Here is a 23,710-nt window from a genome sequence, read left to right on the forward strand (position 1 = left end):
TCACTGTTTTCATTTCAACAAAAATCAAAGCAAAAGAAAAAACTTTTAAAGCATTTTCAGAGTTTTTCTGCTTTGCATATAATGCTTTCCTTTTTCCTTTCACTTTGTTTAAAAAGATGTTCTATGTTAAAGTGATCAACTTTTATAACATCAGTGAGATCAATTTTTATAACATCAGTGAGTCAATATGCAGGAAATGAGCCAATCATGAAATTGATGGAACCTCTCTCATAATCATACATCAATATTTAACATATATAAATATCAATTTCAGATACAGAATCTGAACTTAAAAATAATAAAAGCAGAGTTTGTCGTAACACAGGTAAGTGTGTTAGTCAAAAGAAAGACTAAGAATCGCCCTAAGAGGGAAAAAAGTCTGTTTAAGCTGAACTAAAGAGTTCTAATGCAAGAATATTGTGGGCCAATGGTTCCAGATTTTGCCCAGTCACATCTCTGACCGAGCTAACTAGTCCTTCAAGGCAGTAGTCTCAAAGTGGGATGCAGAAGATAATCCTTTGGAGTACTGGAAAAGAGCCCTTCTTGTACTGGTAATAATTTTTTTTTTAATTTAACATTTTGTTTATTCCATCTTTATCTTATACTCTTAAATTTCTATTTTTGTATGTTTAAGAATGCAAATAATATATTGTCACAATAGTATATTTATGTAATTTATAAATAATTATACACATATTGTGGGGGTTCTTAGAATTTTTCTTTACTGATGGGGTGTGCAATCAGATGTCTCTGTGCTTCAAGAGACATTCAACATTTCTTTGTAGAAACACAGAGGATGAAGGAATGTCTGCCTCTGTATATTCTGAATACTCCAAGATGCAGTTCCTTGATGACTTGGGATCCCCATCCCATCAAATTACAATTTCGTAATTTGAATGTTACAGAATTCAAACTATTTTCCTCATCTAGACATTCCATGGATCACAGGCTTCTCCTGGCTGTTCTCCCGTGAGCTGTTATTTTAAAGCACTTAAGAGCTGTTAATTTTACGTACTTTAAGGCCTTTAGAACTGCCTCACTCTCACTGCAAAAATACACTATTCTTAGAGAAGAGTGGAGCCAAAAGCACTGCTCTGTAGTGTTCAATTCAAGTCCTAGGAAAAACACATCACAGTGATGACATCTGAAGAAAAAACTGAAGGCCCTGAGTGGCCCATCATTATTACAATTCACACAACTGAAATGCCTCCTGAACACTGAGGGACTGGGGGCATCAACCACCTCTCCAGGAAGCCTATTCCAGTGTTTGACCTCCCTCTGGGTAAAGAGATGTTTCCCAATGTCCAGTCTGAACCTTCTTCCTGAGGAGCTGTGTATTAGCTTAAATGCGCTGAACTGATAATCGGGTTGTCCACTGCAGATTCACTTCTCCATCTTGATTTGCAATCAGACACCTGCCAACAAAGTAAGAGGTCCAATCCCCAGATGGGTGGGCATATTGCTAAGAAATGCAATTAAGCTGAGAGACAAAAAAAAGTTACTCTTTTGTTAATAACTAATTGATAAATTGTCAGCTTCACCATTTTCCAGATACGGGTATTCATGAGATCTGTAAAATGGCTTTTAACATTGGAAACTATGTTGTTCATTGTAGCTTGAATATTCAAGTGTGTGAGACAAAGTTAAGAATACTGAAAATTGTAGAACATGAAGCATAGCAGCTGTAAAAGAAAAATTCCTTCCAAATTTTTCTGAAGCCCTATCCCCATATTTATTTCATGCTTTCCAGCAAACCCCCTTAGTAAATGTACATACAGAAAAGATTCTCTGTAGGAAATCTAATGTTTAGCCTGAAGGTCTTGTTGATCTGTTGATCCTGGATTAGCTGATTTCCAAGTTTCAGCAACAGCAACAGCCTATATTGTCAACAAAGTCAGACCTCTGTTCCTCGCCTTACTTTTTTTTTTTTTTGGTGGGGCAAGGCAGAAATAGATATAGACTCAGATTCTGTCAAGTCCACTGACTAGACACATAAAACATTTTGCTTTGCATGCCTGTGAAAAAACATTTTGGAAACCTCAACAAAACCTTACTCAACAGAAGTTTGAAGTCATAAACCTTGCTACCTTAAGAACAGCCAGTAGAATAGAAGAGCATCATCAAAAAGAAAATATAGAATGTTTATTTATAATAGTTTCAATTACACAGCAAACAATCCTAAACCAGATCTCAAAGTGTTTTACAAACAGCAATGCAGTATGCCTTGGGCAGAATTACAGTCCCAAACTTGCTCTTACCTGATCATTAAGAACTCAGATTACAGCATACATTCACTGCTTCAAAATGCTAGTAATGGTAGGGGAGCAAAACACTTAAGTTTTGGTATTACTTTAACATCATTCTAAAATGGCTGGACCATAAAAAGCAAATGGCCAAAACTCATGCCTCACTACAGACACATAACTGATAAAACATATTCTGCTGCCAGGTCACCTCTGTTTGGAATCAAAAACCCAACATTAATACCAAATAATAAAATAAGTTAATTATGACTGATGTTGACCATTAGAAACCTGCTAGGAATATTTCTTTCCCTCCCTCACCTGACAAGCACACTACACTCACTGCAATAAAAATGTAAAGTTATGCCACTCCAAATATCTAGAGTAGTTCAGACTCCTGACTGCAGTGTCTCACAAACAGATATACAAGAACACTGTCAAGATACAACAGAGGTTATTCCACAATTTGAGCCTTTACACAATAAAGCCACCAAACAAAATCAAACCTGAAAGACTGAGATCTTCAGAACAGTCTGACTGCATACAACTCAGTTAAAATTTAATAGCAGGTATGAACATTCAAAATTTCCAGTATCAGTGTAGAGGTTTAAATAAGTTTACACCTTCTCCCACCTCCCCCAAATAACCAGGGATGCCAAAGCAATATAACATGAATCATTAGGCATATCAGTAAGTTTAGAGAAGAATTCAAGACAGGTATGTCTCAAAAAACTTACAGTCAATCAGAGGGAAAAAAAAGGAACGTGGAAAAACATCTTTTTTTTCTTACTCAACTCTGCATTTGGCCTAAATAAAATGCCAATTCCATATTCCTGAACATTTTCATAAAATCCATTTCAAGCACTGGCAATAAAATTATCTATCGTGAGACAGAGAGCAGCAGGAAAAAAAAAGCTTTGCTTACAAGCTTGAAATACTTTACTTCGCAGTAAAGACCTTTTTGGATGGTGTCTTCATATATTCTCTTCATCATGGATTGTTTCAAAGATCTCAGATGGCTGCCATGTTACTCCAGGGCTCAGACATTTACAAATTAATCCAGATTTAAGGCAAAATAACTTGTTTTATATTTGTTATGAACAGAACATTCAACTGCTGCAGGTGCAGTTTCATGGCAACCTGTCACTGAGTCTTCCATCTGCCTGGGTCTTCAAACACAGAATTACAGAATGGCTTGGGATGGGAGGGACCTTACAGATCATCTCACTCCAACACCCTGCCATGGGCAGGGACACCTTCCACTACACCAGGCTGCCCAGAGACCCATCCAACGTGGGAATGTCTCTGCAAAAGGAGAGTACCTCCCCACCCAACAGACAGGGCTGAGAGGATAAACTGTATAATGATCATAAGATACTCAAATATTTATCACATTAGAAATCACAAATGCTACTAATAAAAAATAAGCCTTCTACTGTTTTAGCATTTTGCCTTGCATTGAAGAAAGGGTGATAGTGAACTGTTTTGCCAGTTTGAATAGTTTTAGGACTACCAGACAAACTTCTACAGCCTCTGTGCCATCACAAATAAATTAAAATCTAGCCGAAGAAAATAAATATTTTTTTACCCCTCTTGCCTAACTTTTAAAAAATGGTCTTCAAAAGGTAGCTGGTTTCAATACTTTTAGGGGTAGCCTTAAAATGGGAAGTAATAAAATATAAAGAACATTTTATAAAAACATGTAAAAAATTTAAGCAAGTTACTGTAAGCTATTTCAGATTTTAAAAAATTTAAATATTCAATCTCAGAATTATTCTGTTTTACACTACTACAGTTTCCAGGGAACGGTTCCCAAATCTAAGACTTGTAAAATAAAAAAAAAAGCTAAAATACATCAATTTCTTTAAGAAGTTGACTCATTTCCACAGGATTAGGAACATACTGTATAGTTATATAACTTAAATAATTTAAGTAATGCTGCTCTAGCAACGCTTCTCCATTATGCTAACTTACAACTGGTCTTGCAGTTCCACAATGATATATTCCAGCTGCTCTTTCTCCATTTTATGGGCTAGATCCATATCTTCAATTCTTTGTAACAGCAGTTTATTCTGTGAGACAGATTCAGACAGCTGGTTTTCTCTGAGTCGTACCAATTCTTCAAGATAACCCTGAAAATGTAAGTTATTAGAAAACTTTAAAGAACACACTATCAAATCCACTTTTGATTATGCATGTTCATATTTGTTGGTTTATGATGTACACAATTTTATTTTGGGTTTGTTGTAGGTTTTTTAAATTATTTAAACAGACTAGTTTAAATTGACTTCAGATTAGTTTGAGATTTCCTAATAGGTAACAGGAACATCACATATTTATTTATTTTCTTGCAGAGGAGTAGAAAAATGGATGAAAAAATGAGACAGGAAAGCCACCATCATGAAAGACTAATTCACCTTTCAAAAACAACTATCATGAGTACAAGAAAGAAAATCAGAATTCTACAACTGAACAGGTACAGGATGTTAGATAATACACAAGGGCAAGAGTAGAATATATCTACGTGGATCTTTATAGTTAATGAAAGGGATCCAGAATAACTATGAATAAAATATCCAATGCTATTTTAAAGTTTCTTTGAACTTTTGACTCACACATTCCAATGACAAAGAAGGTTCTAGCATGTCAGATGTTAGTAACTTCTTAGAAATTGTCAATTAAAATCAAATACAGTAAGTCTACACTATATAAAATTGTGCACATTCCTTGAAACCTGTGGAAAAATGTGCAACTGTTTTATATGTGCCCACATTTTAAAAAAGGTATTAAAAAAAAGGTAGTTCTCAGAGACACAGAATGGGTGTGTTTGTTCTCAACTCTGGCTGAGTTAAGAAAACAGGTTTGCATTAGCTGGTAACAAAGTGTAATTCATCACCACAAAGACTGTTAAGGGTTTGAAGCATCTCTGGTATGAGAAGAAACAGAAGGAGCTGGAATTGCTCAGGTCAGGGCTGAAGGAAAGAGGGTAAGGAAAAAGAATCATATCAATGTGCATCAGTGTATAATGGGAGGGTGTATGAATGATGGAATCAGACTCCTCTCTGACAGTCAGTGAAGAGAGGCAATGGCACAATCTGAAATACATGCATATAGGAAACTATTTCAATACAGGAAAACTTTTCTTTCCTCGTCCCTTTTTCCCCCATTAAATAAACAGTGGGATGGGTTGTCCGAACAGGCTGAAGAACGTGTATCTCCAAGATATTCACACCCTGACTGAAAAAGGCCTTGAGAAACCTGCTCTAGTCTACCTTTTTCTGAGCAGGGGAGATGGACAAGACAATCTCCAGAGGTGCCATGTGACCACAACTATTCTGTGATCTTATAGTTAGATACAGTTCTAGCCATTAGATATATTTATGTTTGAGAGGGACTTTTTAGTTTCAGTACAAGTTCCAAGGAATCTTGAGAGCTTTTCAGTATGCCTAGTTCTACCTCATCAAATATTACTATTATCTTGACTCCTAAGATATTCCTTGGAGTTCTAAGTAGCACTTCAAAAGTACTAAATGATGTGTTACAACATAACAAATTTCCTGCCTCTCAGAAACATAAAAGACCCCAAAACAAAACAAAATCAAACCATTTTACAGAAACATTTTAGACCTGAAGCACCAGTATCAGAAACATAATCCTATGTACAGTAAATACCTCTATCTATAATGACACAGAGATGCACATCCCACCAGTACAGGTATATAAACTTCCAGTATAAACAGTACACAAATAATTCAGGAGTTTACTATTCAAAAGTGAACCGTTTAAACCATTCCAGAAAAGGGAAGGAATAACTTCCACATAAAAAACAAATGTGTAAAGTATGACTTATTGATCTGGACAAGAGACAACACGGAAAAGACAAAGTCATTATATTTCCAGAGCAGCCTGGGCAGGGCAGAAAGGAAGAGACAGTTCCTGACTTATTAAAAAACAAGAGCTAGGCACGATGAAATCAAGCTCTTAGGAGCCAGATTCAAAAGACAGAATAGCTTTTCACACAACAGATGGTAGATTCACAGAATGCTTTGCCAAAAAAAAAAAGGTTGGAAGGTGAAATTTTACATGGAATCGAGGGGATATTTGATAACTATTTGGCAGAGACATCTATCACAGATTACTACACAGACAAATCTTTTAGCTTCAGGCAGCCCCTCAGGTGATATACATTGGCTATGAGTACATTAGTAAAAAAATGGTGCATAATCATGTGCTTTGTGTTTATTCTTCCCTCCACATCTGCTTTAGTCAAGTACCCAATATGGGATAGTAGCATAACCAAGGAGTCTTGATCTAAACCAGCAGAGTGTAGCTGATCCAATACAGCAATGCTAGTATTTAGCTTGCTAAAGTAACACCTGACCCTATCCTACCACTCAAATGGCTCAGAGGAGAGACCTTTTTCTTAGCTGCAATCCAATTGCCTGTCACATTGTGACCTGGTGCTATTAATGGCTGCATCATATATACTTACTTGGGAGGCACAAAAGGAATTTACCACTGTTTGGGCAAAATAAATGACAATAGAGCAAAAGAAGGACCTATCAGACCTACTGTATCAGCTACTAAAGACATTATTTTCAATTTGGTCTTTTTATTGCAAACACTCAGCTTTCCAACACATGAATGTCAGAAAGCCCTTTTGTTCAACTAAAAAGTCTCTGATTAGCTGGTACCTACTGCACTGAGTGCTACTCAGTTGTTGGTGCAACTTACTGGCATGGAAAAAGGGGAGGGAGAGAAACACTTGGGAAAGGAGTTCTATTACATAGTCCATCTTAATGGTCATTTGTTCAAACTGTAATAGAACAGATGTGGTATAGTTGAAGTGAATCATATAAAAACTTGGTAGACACATCCCAAATGAAAATTAGAGAACAGAAATTTTTCTGACTGTAGGAAAAATAAGTTATTTTGCTGCTGCAATTGCAAGTAGGCATTCCAAAGGAGGACAACTAGGAAAGTGTCAACAACTGTCAAGAGTAGCCACAATTTTGAAAATTGCTTAAATGCACCAAAATTTCCAAAGATTTGTCCTACAACTGAATTAAATTCACCCCTATATTAGTTACCTATAGAAGTTAGCAATTCATTAAGAGAATTACCAGAAATAACTTCCATGGAATGGGAATGGTTCTAGATCTTGGACTATGAATAAACCAAAATCACCATTTGCTGTCACAGCCATTGACAACTTCTGTGCTTATGCAGACAAATGTTCCTAGAGATTCTGACTGTGGCTGTGGGTTACATGTTTCAGTACTTTTTCTACACATGTATGTCACAACATTGATGGAGTATCTTTGCAAATTAACTACCTGGATATACCAAGAAAAATAAACATCCACCTATTTTGTTCTCTCCAATGCTTCTCCAGACTGACAAGACTCTCCTCATCGTGGGGAAAAGTGTGCATTCAAACTGATCCTGTGGTTTTGTCTGGCAAGAATGGGAATTCCTTCTGGAGGTTCAAGAGAAAGGTTTTTATTTATGTATTTGAAGAGATTCCTTTTGACCAGCATACTTTGCTTTACATAAGCAAGGAAAATGCCCTCTGTACCAGAGAGGACCCCAGGAACACAAGTTCTTTCCTTATGGAAAGTGATACCATACCAGCTGAGAAGATTGGACCAGAAACCTGGATGCAACAGTTCAGGTCATATTTCAAAAACAAAGTCTAAGAGACCCAAAACACAAAAGAAATAATTGTATGCATAATTTAAATATATATATAAATAAATATTATATATCTATCATCCCACAGTAAAACTGACTCTTTCACTGTTACTTAGAAAAACTCTAGCTATTTCTTTCAAGTGCATTAAAATAAACCAATTTTGATTCTACCTATTCCGCATTCAGGGAAATAATTACACCTCCAAGCACCCTTGCCTGGTTCCAGCCCTTCATATGGTTTACTCTATACAGAGTTCCACAAAAATCAAATTCTTATGCTAGGAAAACAGAACACTAAAAATACTATTAGAAGTTATTTTAAAAAATTTAAACGGGTGTCTTTATTTTTTTTTCCTGTAATTTTTCCTGACCCCTTCTTTCTTTGTCCACTAGCTCTTTGGAGTGTATGAACAGTCTGCCCACTTCTCTCTCTACTAGCTAATATGCATTGTAATTACTGTAGATGTAATAATGCTGTTATGAAAAACTGACAAGTACTTTGCTTTGAAAATGCTAAATTACTAAAAGGTTTGGACATATGTTTCACTTCACCTTTAACTCAAGGTATGTTTGGTGGTAGATGGAAAACCCTCCTTTGTTTTCTGTACTTACATTCAATATGCTACCTAAATTAAACACAAACACATCTTTTCATGTTTCCTATTCCCATTCTGCTTCAATCAAGTTGTAAAACTACCTATTTTCTAAAAACTCATCTCAGTATCACTGAGAAGATAGTTTTACCTTTCATCAAAATGGATTACTTTGCTGATCCTTTTTGTTTAGTTTAAGACTAAGTGTTAAAGTTTAACATCACTATCATCATAAAAGCCTTCAACTGTCAGTCTACCTACAATAAAAATCTGTGACTCCTAAGGAAGAGAAAATTCATGTGACCTTCAAGCTCACAAACTAACAGTTAACTATAAAGTAACTACAAAGTAACTACAGATACAGCGTCTGTAATTCTAAGATTGGAGTTAATATATTTTCCTGCCTTTACTTAGATGGATATGTCACCAGTTGGCTGGTGATGAGCTTTGGTCCCATAGCCCCCATACAAAACTAATCTTTTACCTTCTGTTCCAATGCAAGCCGGTACTTCTGTTCTACCCTTTTGCATTTGTTGTACCAACTGTTTTCATCTGTGATGAAAGGAGGACCAATGTTCTCTGGAGTACTGCCTTCACTGCCACTACTGCCCAGCGTTCTTAGCTCTTCTTCATCACTGCTGATACTGTCAGAACTGAAGAATCACATTTATTAGTCAAGTCAAAAGCTGTGCTTATAAAAATGCAAATTCTGGTTGAAATTGAAACATTGTATTAAAAAGCTCTGCAAACAAAAAAAAAAAATTGAAATGTTGGGATATGATGGATTACTAAACACAACTTGTATTTCAAGCTTTTGTTTCTATAGCCACCTAAAAATGGACAAAAATTTGCTTGTGATCTTTGCCAAGTTAGACAACTGTATGTGGGCTACTTTCCTTAGTACAAAGGGTAAATGCATTACAATATAGATTTTGTTTCTTAAAAAAACAGAAAAAGCAGAAACCCAAAAAAGTGGTTGTCATTACCTCAAATCAAGACAAATCAGAATGTATATCTATGTTTATAGCAAAGATCCTGTGCCTGTTATTTCACAGAATGCATCTCCCTACATAGTAAGTAGACTCATTGTTAAAATATCTTCATATCTTCCAGAATCAATGCATGCTAGAGAATGCAGACATCTGTCTCAAAGACAAGAATTTATTTTAGTCTAGAGAAGACAGAGGGGGTGTCATCAATGTATATAAATATCTCAAAGGCAGGTGTCAAGAGGATGCTGCCAAGCTCTTTCCAATGGTGCCCAGTGACAGGAGGAAGAGCAATGGCAATAAACTAAAACACAAGAAGTTCCATCTCAACATGAAGCAGAACTTCTTTACATGGAGGGTAGCAGAGCACTGGTGCAGGCTGCCCAGGGAACTTGTGGAGTGTCTCTCTCTGCTCCAGGTGTCACCTGCTACAGGTGACACTGTCTTGGAAGGGGCTTGGAGTGGGTGATTTCCAAAGGTGCCTTCCAAAACTAATGATTCTGATTTATCCCAGTGTCCATTTAAAACTGTCCCTTACAACTATATTTCCCCCTACATTAACAGAATCTGCTAGGTTTTTTTAAGTAGAGATTTCCATAACCCCATGATCCTGCCATGATACAAACTGAATCACAATTTGTCACTAACATCATGTCTCTTAAGCTAGTAAGAGCTTCAAGAGAGTAATTAGGACATTTCATGTTCAGTTATACATCTTCAAGACCATTCCTATCTGCTTCTCTCCTTTTGGTAAACCTAGTAACAGAAAACATGTCATTAATTTCCATGCTTTTTGGTGATGTCAAATTACTACTTGATTTATTAGATAGTGAGAATTCTTTTTATTAATAATCATAAGGCTGATCAGAGGAGCAGAATGCAGCTAAAAAGTCAGTTTACATAGCCACTGGTCATGACTTTCTGTTATGTGCTAATGGCTTATATTGCCTATGTCATATCTTATATTTATCAGGGTATATATTATTTTTATTTACAAATAACTACTTTTTACTAGTTATTGGCTATGCAGAAAAGGCCTAAGAGAAAAGACAGCTTAGTCTGGTGATCAAAGTGATCATGCAGAATTTATTTTCCACTGAACTTTTATTCTGAATCAAGGAAATAAAACTAGCATGACTCACATTTCATGAATCATGTAACAATTCCAACAGTCTGAAAGAGCGAGGTAGCTGAGTGTACAGGTGTGTACTTAGAAATAAATATCATTTTGCATACAAAATGAAAAATAAGGGGCCCAATAAAAAGTAAAATTTTGCCAATGAAATATAATTTGAAAAATCAGAGTAAAGCTAAAAAGTACCTTTGGGTGAACTTCAAGTACGGTGTATAATCTATGACAGCTGGATAGCTTCCATCCAATCCCTCACCCTTCAGACAAAAACTGATAAAACAGAGCAACAACAGTAAGTTAAGAAAATTAAACTACAATGACAATTGAGTATTACCTGAAATTTCATTTTTTCTAATATTTTGGTGCTATAAACCCAAATTTTTAAACATTCACTTTTATTCTTAATAATACATAGAGATGGCAAGAGAATAACCAGAAAGTTAACTGAAGCAGCGAAAAAGAAGAATAATGGACAAGCTTGGAATTTTCCACATTTAACATCATTTAAAGGCTTTGCAGAGGGCTTATATAACCATTCTACTAAGTAAAAGTAATTTTCTCAAAAATATTTCAGGTCTTTCTCCTTTCAGACACTTACAGGTGCTGAGGTGTACAAAGCTGGAGAACATAAATGAACCTACTTTTGGAAAATATTCTTAAATGGCTGTAGCTTTATAATGCTTTCATTTACACTGTATTTTTTTTTACTGGAAATAATATATTGCATTTCAACTATGTTTAATTATCACAGAAGTGACAAAATTATCATGCTTTTACAAGGCTCGTATTCCTCACTCCTCCTATCTCTGTTATTGATAAACATATTCTAGTAAGTCACAACTATTGCTAACTGAATTGCAAAGTGCCATTTTTGACAATGCAGTAATTTAAGTGCTATTTGGGAAGTACATCTAAAGGGTTGCTGTTTTTTTTTCCCCAAAATAAAGAGAAAAACCACCCCCTCAAGACCACAATTACCTAATTCCATATTGCTGTGAAGGGAGAAAAAAAAATCAGATAATGTTCTCACGCAAGCTTGCTCATCTCCAGCCCAAACTCGTACTTACAGTTCCACATAGATAAGCTAGTCAACATTTATAAGAGACATTGAACTGAAAACAAATTTCATATGTAACATGCAAAGAATGGATACAGCTTCTCAGCCATTCAAATCACAATACTGTGAAGGCTCTGCTCAGTGGTTCCAAGCAATATGACAAGAGGCAAAGGGCAGAAACTGATGCAGAGAAAATTACACCTGAACATGAGGAAGAGCTTCTTTACTGTGCAGCTGACCACGCACTGGAACAGACTGTCCAGAGAGGTTGTGGAGTCCCTCACTGCAGATATTCAAGAACCACCTGGACACAATCCTGTGCCATGTGCTCTAGGATAACCCTGCCTGAGCAGAGAGGTTGGATCAGACAACCCACTGTGGTCCCTCCCAACCTGAACCATTCTGTGATATGTGGCACAAGAAAAACACTCCTGTAGTACTAAGCTCCCATTTTGCACAGAAAATTCGTAGACTCTTAAAAGCTGCATTGACAAAACGTAAATGTCTTCAAGAGCCAATCAGCAGTCTGAATATCATTAACAGGTTCCTTTATATTAGAAATCAGAGGACAGAGAAAGAGCAAGTAGTCATGCAACTAAGCACTCATGCTCTATCTAGTATGTACCACCAAGGCTTTTGAGAGATGAACACAGTCAATTGATGATTATTTATGAGAGGATTTACATAATGCAGACCTAATCTTGCAATGCTTATTCATGTATAGCTGTAGTCCTTCCAAGTACAGGGCTAATACAGAAGCAGTTTAATTTCAGATTATGTAAAGCTTAAAATAATAAAATCTGGTAAAATTTGAATTTTGCTGTAGACAAGGCTAGCACTCTTATCATCCTGCAGCACACTTCTGTTCTTCCAGAACATTATGTTGAGGATGTAGTTAAGCCAATCTAATGACACAATGCTGGAAAAAGAAGCTATCCTGTGTTTTCACCCTCTCCTTCCATATTTTTTCACCTTTTTTTTTAAATGCAAGCATGACATTCCCCTCCTTACACTGGTATTGGCACTTACTGACTCCATGATGGTTCAGCAGCCATCAAGACCGCATTTTTAGGTTGTTTCAATTTTTTTTTCCTTTCCCCACCCAGCTGCAGTTCCACAGCCAGCTGAACTAAATGCTCTTTACCACCAGAAAGGGAAAACACTGCTCATTCCTTATTTGTTCCTTTTCTTCTCTAAGCATTATTCTCCCATAATCTCTGCCACTAAGAGGAGGGTTCTGTGAACCAAACTAGCTAACAAAAAAAGAACTATCCTGTTCTATTACTCGGGATGTTTTTTTCATTTTTCAACAATTTGGCTGGCTCATAGAAGGGTCCAACAAGTGTGGCACAGAGGTATATAAACAGCAGTAAATCTCTGAAGGGCATTTTGGCAATGGTCAATCACTCAATGCATCCATTTTGTTTTCTGGCAGTTTACCTCCCATATTGGTTTGTGACAAGCATTAATTCTACTGCAAGGTAAATACTAACAGTGAACTGACAGAAGAATGAAAACAGCATTATCAGTCTCCTTTCCCATGTGCTGGGTTATGAAACTCTGCCAGTGGCTCTGCCCGAGGCTAAACAGGCCCAGCCAGGCATATTAACAGGTCTTGCACCAGCCAGGTTCTATCTTTTTACAGGCACTGTAATCTTTATATATTGCTGATGGGTTTTTTAATCTATGTACATATATATATAGGCGTGCCATGTTGGTTTTTTTTATTATCTAGGGTGTGCTTGCACTTTTTTTACCTCAAAACCACAGAATTAATCATATAGGAAAGCCCACAAAAGTCTGGCTACACATTGCAAAGGTCAGCTAATGTAAGCAGCTCAGCTGAAGGTAATTTTAACATAAACTTTTACAAAATGGTCATTTGTATGTTACATTTTTCAAATTTAGAAGTGATAAAGTTAAAAATTACCTTCTACATATGCAGTTACAACGCTGTCCTCGAGTACCAGGACATAACCAAGTACTTAATCACACAGCTTTCCTTACAGTTTAAAAATAATTTTAAAAGATGTCATGCCTATAAGCTTCATTTAATAGGTTTGATATATCTTCTGCAATTATACTTCTTTCCTTTTAGGATTTTGATACCTGAAGAAACCACCCCATAATCATGCAGTTACATAAAAGCATAACTTGGTTCTTATCTAGAAGAGCCATTCAAGATCTCTCTCTTGACCTCTTCTTTGCCTCAACCTAAGTTTAGTCTCTCGAACTACCATGGGAATTTAAGAATGTTTTCCATAATACATTGATTTGTAAGTACTTTTCCTGAGCATTTTGTTATGAAGCACACAAATACAGTACCTGAAATCAATTGCATTGAGTCCCAACAGCATACCAGCAAGCATATTTGCTTCTTCACCAAGAACAATTGCTCCATCTTCATAAAACCTCCTTCAACAAAAAAGAAATTAATTCAGCTATTTTTCATATTTAGCAGAAAACTGAAGAAATCCAGTTTAAATTAAAACAACTCATGAACCCCAGAGGCATTCATATTTCATTTCAAATAAAGCAAACCAATAGACTACATAGCAAAAAACACCACAATCTTAAAACACAGAAGAATTGAGATATAAGCAAAAAGAATTTTCAGTATTAGTCCTATGAACTAGTAGAACAGGATGGCTGAAATGCAAAAAAAAAAAAAAGAAGAAAAAGAAGGTATGTTATTCTTTACCTCTAAAAGGAAGAATTTGTGTCACGTACATAAAGAAATAATGATTCCATCACATGAAAATAAGTTCTCTCTCACAATTGTACTTGCAGATTCTTTTAAAGCTCAACATTCAAATTTTCATTCCTAGTAGCTGATCTTTTTTTAAAAAAATATTTTCACAAATCAGCTATTTTTCAGGTAGTTTACCTTTTCTTAAAATATTGCATGCTGGGAAGATGCATGCTGGAAGGTGTTCAGAATTCACCTGAGAATTACATGTGGTAAGAGGAAAACCAAGAGGCTCAGTACCAAAGCCAAGGCTGAAATGTCACTTAGTAAGAACTGAGATGCACAGTTCACCTTTACGTCCTAGCAGCAGATTAGTGCAAGAATGTGCCAGATTACTGCCTACAACAGACAAGTACCAGCAACACTGCCCTACCGAAACTCCATCTGTTTTAAGAATTGCACGAAAGCTTCTGGAGAGTTCAGAGAGAGGTCCAGTTGGCTGCATGGTGAACATCCAGAAAATACATGCTTTGAGGCCCAGCTCCAGAAATTGAACTGTGCTATAATGCGTGCTGTGAGAAGTCCCACTTTTGCAGCTTTGTAACAGACATCCATTCACTATAGAGAAATGAGTCATCCAAGACCTCGGATGTTCTCAGTAGAAGGAAGAAATCTATAAGACTTCCTCTCAGAAGACAGAGGTTATAGTCCTGATTGTGAGGCTAGGAAGTACAAACTCAGCTCTGTAGTCTTTGACTTCAGGAAGGGCACTAGGAGGCTAAGGTGGCTGAGCCAGAGCACTGAGCTAGAGGGATTCCAGTCTGATTCAGCACAGTGACTCTTATTTGTGAACAAACAGCAGTGCCCCCAGGACATGCAGATTACCAGCTATTTCACTGGCATTTGTAAAATCACTGCCAGGTACCAATCTGCACTGAGTTCTTGTAAAATAGTGCCTAGGGAGAAATCACACAAAAAGGACAATGCACACCCTCAATGGTGAGATGCAAAAGTTAGACTGGCATCTAACTTTTGTTAGATGTGCCCGGGGTAAAGACAGCTGCAGCAATCCAGCCAAACCAACAGTCCCCTTGGAAAACCCACAAATCTTCATTCAGTGCTATACACTTGACATCTCACAACACAACAGTCTGCTATAATTTAAGAGTCTGACCAATTAGTTAGAAAAATAATTCTGTGTCCATGCTTAATCCAACCCCTCTTCCAAGTGTAATATGCACATCCAGCACTAAGAATGTGCCGTTTCATTCAAGTACTACCTTCAGGCCCTTAAACACAACAGCGAGGTTTAAAAAGAGCTATCGGCATGATAGATAATCTTGTATTCTACATACACATGTAACACAAGAAATTTATAGTTTATATTAATAATTATTAAATATGCATATAGTAAAATATATTATTTAAATTGCCAAATAAATGATGCAAAGCATCACCCAAAAATCAGGTCAGTTATTAGGTATCTGAAATCCCACACGGGAAAAGAAAATATGTCCATTGTTGCTAGTGGTTTTGAAATCCATACAACCAAAACCTGAAAATGTAATTTTTATTTCCATTAGATGTATTTTAAAATATTACTTCAAAAGAAACTTTGCACTTACTATGTTTGGAATGCAAGAGAAGTTGTTTCGAAAAGATATACCACTGAAAGAACATTCAAATATATTAAACATTAACATGTTCAAAAAACTGAATTTGAAATTGCTAATCAAATAAGACCATTGTTATCCACTAACAAACTACACTATCAAAACAGGGACAAAGAATGTACTACTTAACTACATAATTTGTGACCCTACTTTTCCTCATCTCCTCAGAAACCCATGTGATTTTTCAGTTTGAAGCAACATTAGTAAATCTTTTCCAGATTTTCTTTGTTTTATGTGCTTCTTGTCTACTGTAAATGCAAGCAAATCTGGGTAAGACAACAAGTTTTGAAACTGCAATGAAATAGGATGTTTACCTAGTTGTGTTTCAAAATCAGCTTAATACTGGTAAACTATAAGGAAATATCTGGACAAACAAACAATATGCTAAATGAATGGAAGTCCTTACAGAGAAAATTCTTTTTGTTTTAATAGCCCATTCATTATGTCTGAACACAAAGTACATGTTACAGATCCACTTGCATTCAGATGACTTCATAAAAAATCTTTAAGACATACTCATTAGGAGATAAAATAGCATCTAATAATCACACTATCTAAAACCAGTGCAAAACTGCCAGAGTATTCTCTATCACAAAGCATTTTCTCATCCCTGATTTTATCATTAGAAGTTAAAACAAGAATTTGTTATACATTTTTCTCATTATATCAAGAATCCCAGCTATGCCTGAATACTAATTCTGCTACTCTACAGCTCTCAAGAGGTTCCTGGAATTCTCTTCTTTTTTTCTTCAGAAGAAGTTCTATAAAAATTATTTTTCATTGAGTCCTTATGCTTTCTATCAATTTTGAAATGAATACTACATCTATCCTTAGTATACTACAATTTCAGATTTAGTTCTTACTTCAGAGAAGTTTTCTTTGCTTCTGACTTTTCAAGAATTCCAGGCTTATTTCCACATGTTTTAAATCACTAAAAGATTTTCAATTTTGCAGTTTTACCCATACTAAAACCACATCCATACCAGCTCTAGATGCCTTTCACTAGGTTACAGGTCTTTCATTAATGACATCCTTTACTATACAAATCAAGTGTACCATTCACTTTCAAGTCCCTCACTTAAACAACATTTACTAAAATATTGCAAAAATAAAATTCTTGTAGACCTGGTTGTTTTGAAGTCTCTCAGAGCTGTGGAAATGTATTCAGACAAATGTTTTTCCATAAGTGCTACTCTTATCCATGCTCGACCCTGCAAGACAAAACAGGTATCAAATATTGAAGCATTACAGAAAGAAACAGTTTTATAATCTGAAAACTAATACCACTGGTTTACCTGAGTAAATGACTGATTAACCAAACTACCATTAAACAGAAGCACTTGCTAGGATGTACTTCTTTACATCAACAGTGAAAATAAAAAATGCATTCTTACAAGGACACAAAGTTTATTGTGAAATAAAGTTATCCAAAATTCTAAGGAGAGGGTGGAGGGTTTTTTCTTTAATTATATGCTCCAGCCTTTTGAAAAGCCCATGTATGTGGGAGGCAGCAGATAAGGGCAGAAAGCTTTACATTTAAAAATCAATGGTATTGGAAGCATCCAGTTGTTTCCCCAGTAAAGTGGCAGAAACTTGTCCTCAAAGTGATTCTCTGTGTTCATTCAAATCTTTGAGGGATTTACATAAAAAAATGAGTTGCACGGTATTTTTTCCCCTCAGTAACATTATTATAGAATGTGCACATAAAATACAGACATGAAAACAAATCCAAGAGGCTTAAATCTTTAAAAAGAAAAACTTCTCTCAAATAGTTCCATAAACATCAGCAATAACTTGAAAAAAGAACCCTTAGGAAAGCACATTGTACTGTGTTTGCAGGTCTGGTGCACAGGATTGTGGCTTACAAGAGGGAGACATTTCAATGGCTGCTACAGTTACGACTCTGTTTCTGGGATCACTAGGAACATTTCTTGTGAGCCATATAAACTTACAAACACTTAGGTAAGTAGTAAGATGTCTTATGCTTAATATATTTGGTGCTTACTGGCATCTAGCTAAGTATCACTACAGACATTCTACCAGAACCAGCAGTAGATTATAATCCTGCTTCAGGGTGACCTAACTGTGGCCTTCTAGGGAGCCTAAAAGAAAGATGGAAAGAGACTTTTTACAAGAGTGTGTAGTGACAGGACAAGGGAGAGTAGCTTCAAGCTAAAAGAGAGTAGGAAGATGTCTCTGCCCGCAGCACAGGGATTGGAACTAGATGGTCTTCAATATCTCCTCCAACCGAAACCCTTCTAAGATTCTATGAAACGCTAAATAAAATTGCTTTCATAAATACCAACAGCACAGCAAAAAATTTAACATAGAAACTAAATTACATCCCACTGAAATTAAAAGGACTTTTACCTGGATAGCTGCCTTTATGTTGCATTTATTTAGAATGTGACTGAAACCTTGAAATTGATGATGCTGCTTAACTAAGGACTAAAGCCTATGCACCTCTAGTGAAAGCAGAGCCAACCAGCACTGGCAAACCCTTGCTGACAGATTCCAGGCTGAGGAGGACACTTACTTGGACCACCTGTCAAACCGATGCACATGATGGGTATTTGTGTCAACATGCCCGCTGTCTTTTCATATCCAGACATTCAAAATACTCCCCTAAAAACTGAACACTGTTCTCCACACTCACTGCACAAATTAGGTTCTCGGTCTACTGTTTGGTATGAAGTATTCCACAGAGTAATAGGAAGTTTTTATTTATTTATAAGAATATTTCAGAAAATAGACTTGCATCATCTTATCTACTGAATTTAAATATTCACATCTCAGACTTCAGAAAGACCTATAAACTAAATCTTAAGAGCTGATCACACCTATTCTATCAGTACATAAATTCAGCATGAAGTAAAATGACTAGAAGGGGAAAGAAAAAAAATCACCCCATTTCTACAATTTTAATATTTCTTAGGCATGTCCACAAGAACTTAATTTCCCTTAAAAACTGTGTTTTCAAAAAATTACGTAAAGTAAAAAATCTGAGGACAATTCTTTCATAATATAACACAATTACTGAATTGAGAATTTTTCATACTGAGTAAGAAATCTCAAAGGAAACATATTCCAATTTAAAAGTGGGACCTTTTAAAAGCAAATATTTACCAGGCACATAAAAAAAATATTTTGAACAATGAAAAAAATGTGTAGAGCAAGCTAAGTACAATGTTTTTTTCACAGGAACAGAAATGTCATAGCAATGTAATAGAAGAGTCACTTCAGCCTTTCTCTTCCCTACCTTAGCTCTAGAAGAACCGACATTCTCCATGTTCTCAATACTGCAGATGCAATTGTGAGAGACTTTTCGGCAAGCTACGCGAATGTAGTCCCAGAAACTACGAGGACTTTCATAGCCGAACCAGGTGATCTGACCTTAAATCAAAATACAAGATACATCAAGATTTATGAACCTCCCTCTCTGCTTACTGGAGATAAATGTAATTAAATACTCCTCAATATGCTGCACTTCCTGAAAGGATTTTATACAAACAGGTCCATGAATTCCTACTGAAAACTGACTCACAGATGTAAAAAAAGTTGCATTATGCAGCTCTCCCTGGTTTGAAAGTGATGCACAAAGCGAAGTTTAGGGCAGGCTTTGTGCATAAATGTGTACTTGGGGTTTTTCTTGTTATTATGCTAAAATGATACTCAAGAGTCCTTCACAGAACTCCTGAATCACAGCAGAGCACAAACTTGTAACTTAAAAATATGAGACAAGTAGTATTTATGCTATTTCTATAGGCAACATATACATTTCACTAATACAGTCAAGTGGAGAGATTTTTATTCTTAAAAATATTATATAAATAAAAATATAAAATATCACTTTGCTGTGGTAGTGTTTATTTTAGGAACAGATTGTATTTTTTCAAAACGTATTTTTATTTGAAGAGAAGCTGATGCATAAGCAAAAAATTTCTACAATCACAATTTCTTTTGAGTATACACAGAACATTTCCTCAGAAGCTGAGAGAAAATAATGGAGGAGATCATTACCTCTTCTGGAACTACAATCAAAATCCTTCACATTTTTTCCAGTTTGCAATGTATTGCACTTAGAAAATGAAAGGCAAAACTACATAGCACTTGCAACATCTCCACATAAATTTCAGCAGCAGCACAACAGCTCAACCCGTTTTTCAGAGTGAGCAGCAAGCACACTGTTCTCACTTTGGACATACCTGCAAACAGGTACGGAACAAGTAAGGTTAATATTGCCCACTGGTGACTGCCAGCACTGCTGTGTGCAAAACCTTGTCCCCACACAAAATGAGCTCTTTTTAAGCTAATTTTATCTTATTTCAAGTCTTGAATTGCACTTATGAAGCTTTACTAATGTAAGTGAAAGACTTCTAACTTTTTTTCTGTAGAAAGCTCAGATTTCAAGAAAGAATCTATTAGAGTGATACTGCAAATCATACATACTGAAAATAAAATTCAAAATATGCATTTTTATGTGACATGACTAGACTTAGCTTCAAGCATAGCCAAAGCAGCATCAAAGATCTGTCCCCTATGAGCTGAAGAAATTCAAGTGGCAGGTTCTCCTTCCCCTAGAGGGTGCATGATTTTGTGGTCCATCTGCTTCCTTCACCAAAGATAAATTCATTAAATTCAAAGCATGATAAAAGACTTTAAAAAATACAAAAAAGGCACAAGCAGGAAGAATATATAATATATATATAATATCCAATATGACAAAGAAAAAATAGAATTCCACAGTTAGGTGCCACAATTACTATAGTTTTAGATCTGCTCAGCTCTAAGGATTAAAATAAAAGAAATTCCACAAGGTATGTGCTTTTACAAAATTACTGTTTTTGTTGAAATGCCAAGTTTAGTGGACAGCAACAAAAATTCAACAGCATTTTAGCAACAAAAATTCAACAGCATTTTAGCAACACAAAAAGCTAAAGATATTTTTCATATTCTTCACCAAATCAAAAACATTTCTGCCCTAGGAATTGTACCTACAAAATTAAATGCAGCTATGGTGTAAAGATGACTTCATATCATCAATTCCAGTTCCAACTAATAAAGGCAAGCAAATGATATATTAAGTTTTGTGAGTTTTTTCGAACTATCTTAAGGGCAGAATATATTTAGCAAAAAACAGTTTCACTCCAGTTTTCTGAAGCTCCTAATGCAAGGCAATTCCTTTCACAACTGACCACCTGAAAAAGACATGTTCATTTAAAACATGAGATAACTTTACAACAGAAATCCATACACAGCACTTACTTGGCTTACATTGATCAAGAAAGCTAGCTGGCCATAATTCAACATACTCTGACATTACAGTGGGCTCCCATCTCATTCCAGCTCTGTAAGAGGTTGCAACTGGTTTCAGACTTCAGCAGGAATTTCCTTCACTTGAAACTCACATCCAGCACAGCTGTGAGTGAACCAAGGTCTCCTATATTTCATTATTCTGTTCCTCCAACTTTAAACCTTGCCCATATTCCCATAATTAATATAATCTGAAAAAAAACTTTCTCAACCTATCTATACACAGAAAAATCCTGGAAAAGACTGACTGAGAATAGTGAGAATGTATTTTAAGAAATACCAAATAAGACTTTAAACTATAGATTTACTAAAATTTTAAAAGCTTTCAGCATGTGAAATTTATTTGGCCCTTAAAGCACTCAATGCACACAGCCATGAGAAGTCTCAAGAATGAGAAATGAAATAGCTCCCACTACTCAGCACCTGTCAGGCTTTGCCTGCAGTACTGTGTCCAATTCTGGTCTCTACAATTCAAGTGCAGGATCAGATTGGAGAGGGTCCAAAGGAAGGTCACAAAGATGTTCAAAGGGCTGTTAAACCTGTTCCATGAGGAAATACTGAAGGTATTAGGTTTTTTCTCTCCAGAGAAGAGAAGGCTCAATGGGGGAACTCATCACAGTTTTCCAGTACTTAAAGAAGGAAAAGGCTCCCTCTTCAGAAGGAGTCACACAGAAGACAAAAGGCAACATACACAAGTTGTACTGGGAGAGGTTGCATCCCGAGAAAGAAATTTTTTTACAATAAGAACCAAAATTCACTATGGCAACATCCCCAGTAATGTGGTAGAGTTTCCATCACTGGATGTTTTCAAGACATGATTGGACAGGATGCCAGGTAGTCTCATCTAGACTCCCATCCCAAAATGATTGGGCCAGAGGATTCTTCAAGGACCCTTCTAACCTAGTCTGTTCTATGATTTCAAATTCATACCTAAATTTTAAAAGATCTTAAAAAAATTGAAAGCAAGTTTTAATATAGAACTTACATTCTGTCAAAGTACGTCATAAGGAAAAAGAAAGTTTCTCAGGAGGTGCACAGGACAATGAGCATGTGGTCTTTGCTGTGAAGTTCATATGTCATGTGAAGATGTAGCAGCTGACAGGTATTCCAACAGAAACGATGCTGGTTTTGTCAGCCAAACAAAATTATTAGGTAAACATGGAAGCTGCATGTGTAATATTAAACATTGTTCAAATAAATTCCATTCCTGCCTACAGAACTGCAAAGCAAATAGAAACAGTGATTTTTTTTTTTTGCTTTCACCACATCTTTGCAAATTGCTGCACACCTACTTGTATCAACCCATTTCTGTTCTGACAACTAGATACAAACATCCACATTTACCACAGATCCTTTTCATGCCCAATAAATTCTTCACAAATAAGATTAAACAGTCTGATCCCTACTCAATTACAGCCCAATTTAATTTACGAAGTTCCACAGTTGCTAAGAAGTAATGACTAGGATGTTCCAAAGTAAAGACAGGTTTTCTCCAGATTTCCCTATGTTATTTAGTTTGCAGCAATTTTTTCTACCCAATTAAAAATTAAGTTTTAGTACTACTTCTTGCTAACAAACTAGCGTGATCTTTGAGGAAATTCTGAGACACCTACCCTTATTTTCAGCCTACATAATTGGTCATTAAATACTTAGAGCAGTTCATAAACTCAGTCCTCCAAAACAATTATAAATTCATTTAAAAATTTTCTCTGTACAAGAAGAATGAACAAAACCACAAATTACACAAGAGCTCTCCGGCTTCTTCTTAGATGAAAAGAGTAACTCAGTATGTGTGTATAGATACTAAATCTAGTAATAAAATCTATTCTGCTAACAACATTATTGCACCGAATAAAGGGCTACCACAGCTGCATGTTTGTCTTTTTCATGAGAGTAGTGCCTTTAGTTCTTATATCCTTAACCTACCTTTTTCACTGCCATTATATCACTATTACCTTAACTATTTAATCCAGCAGACATGTTTCTCTCAGAACAAAGAGCATTGCAAGCTGCATTTTACTGACTCAAAAAACTCCTGAAATTTAGGAGTTACAGAGATTGGATAGATAAAATCAGCTTCCATGGACAATCATAGCAGAAGGTTTTGACGTGTTTATAGTGCCTCCTAAACGTACAGGAAAAATAGGCACACAAAGTTGTGAAAGTGTCAAAATAGCACAGTACAGCATACTTTTTGTGTCCTCACAGAGGCAAATGCAAGCAAGTGTAGAGATGACAAGTGTGCTCACAGTAACAATCATATGCAAAAATTACACAAGTCACGAGCAAGATGCACTAGATACATTTACACACTGACACCTGACACT

General features: G+C 35.9%; 1 protein-coding gene across 2 annotated transcripts in view; it reads right to left on the bottom strand.

Annotated features, from left to right (window-relative positions):
- Nucleotides 1-23,710, bottom strand: part of RUNDC3B (RUN domain containing 3B) — a 51,087-nt gene that overhangs the window by 16,114 nt on the left and 11,263 nt on the right. For both annotated transcript variants that reach the window (XM_068211838.1, XM_068211848.1), the window contains exons 3-8: nt 19,330-19,463; nt 17,196-17,281; nt 14,034-14,123; nt 10,841-10,921; nt 9,015-9,183; nt 4,218-4,375 (exon numbers count right to left, since the gene is read on the bottom strand). In XM_068211838.1, the coding sequence (XP_068067939.1) occupies nt 4,218-4,375; nt 9,015-9,183; nt 10,841-10,921; nt 14,034-14,123; nt 17,196-17,281; nt 19,330-19,463 (718 nt within the window). The remainder of the gene's footprint in view (nt 1-4,217; nt 4,376-9,014; nt 9,184-10,840; nt 10,922-14,033; nt 14,124-17,195; nt 17,282-19,329; nt 19,464-23,710) is intronic.

The sequence above is a fragment of the Anomalospiza imberbis genome, chromosome 1 (assembly GCF_031753505.1).
Source record: "Anomalospiza imberbis isolate Cuckoo-Finch-1a 21T00152 chromosome 1, ASM3175350v1, whole genome shotgun sequence".
NCBI classification, from domain to species: domain Eukaryota; kingdom Metazoa; phylum Chordata; class Aves; order Passeriformes; family Viduidae; genus Anomalospiza; species Anomalospiza imberbis.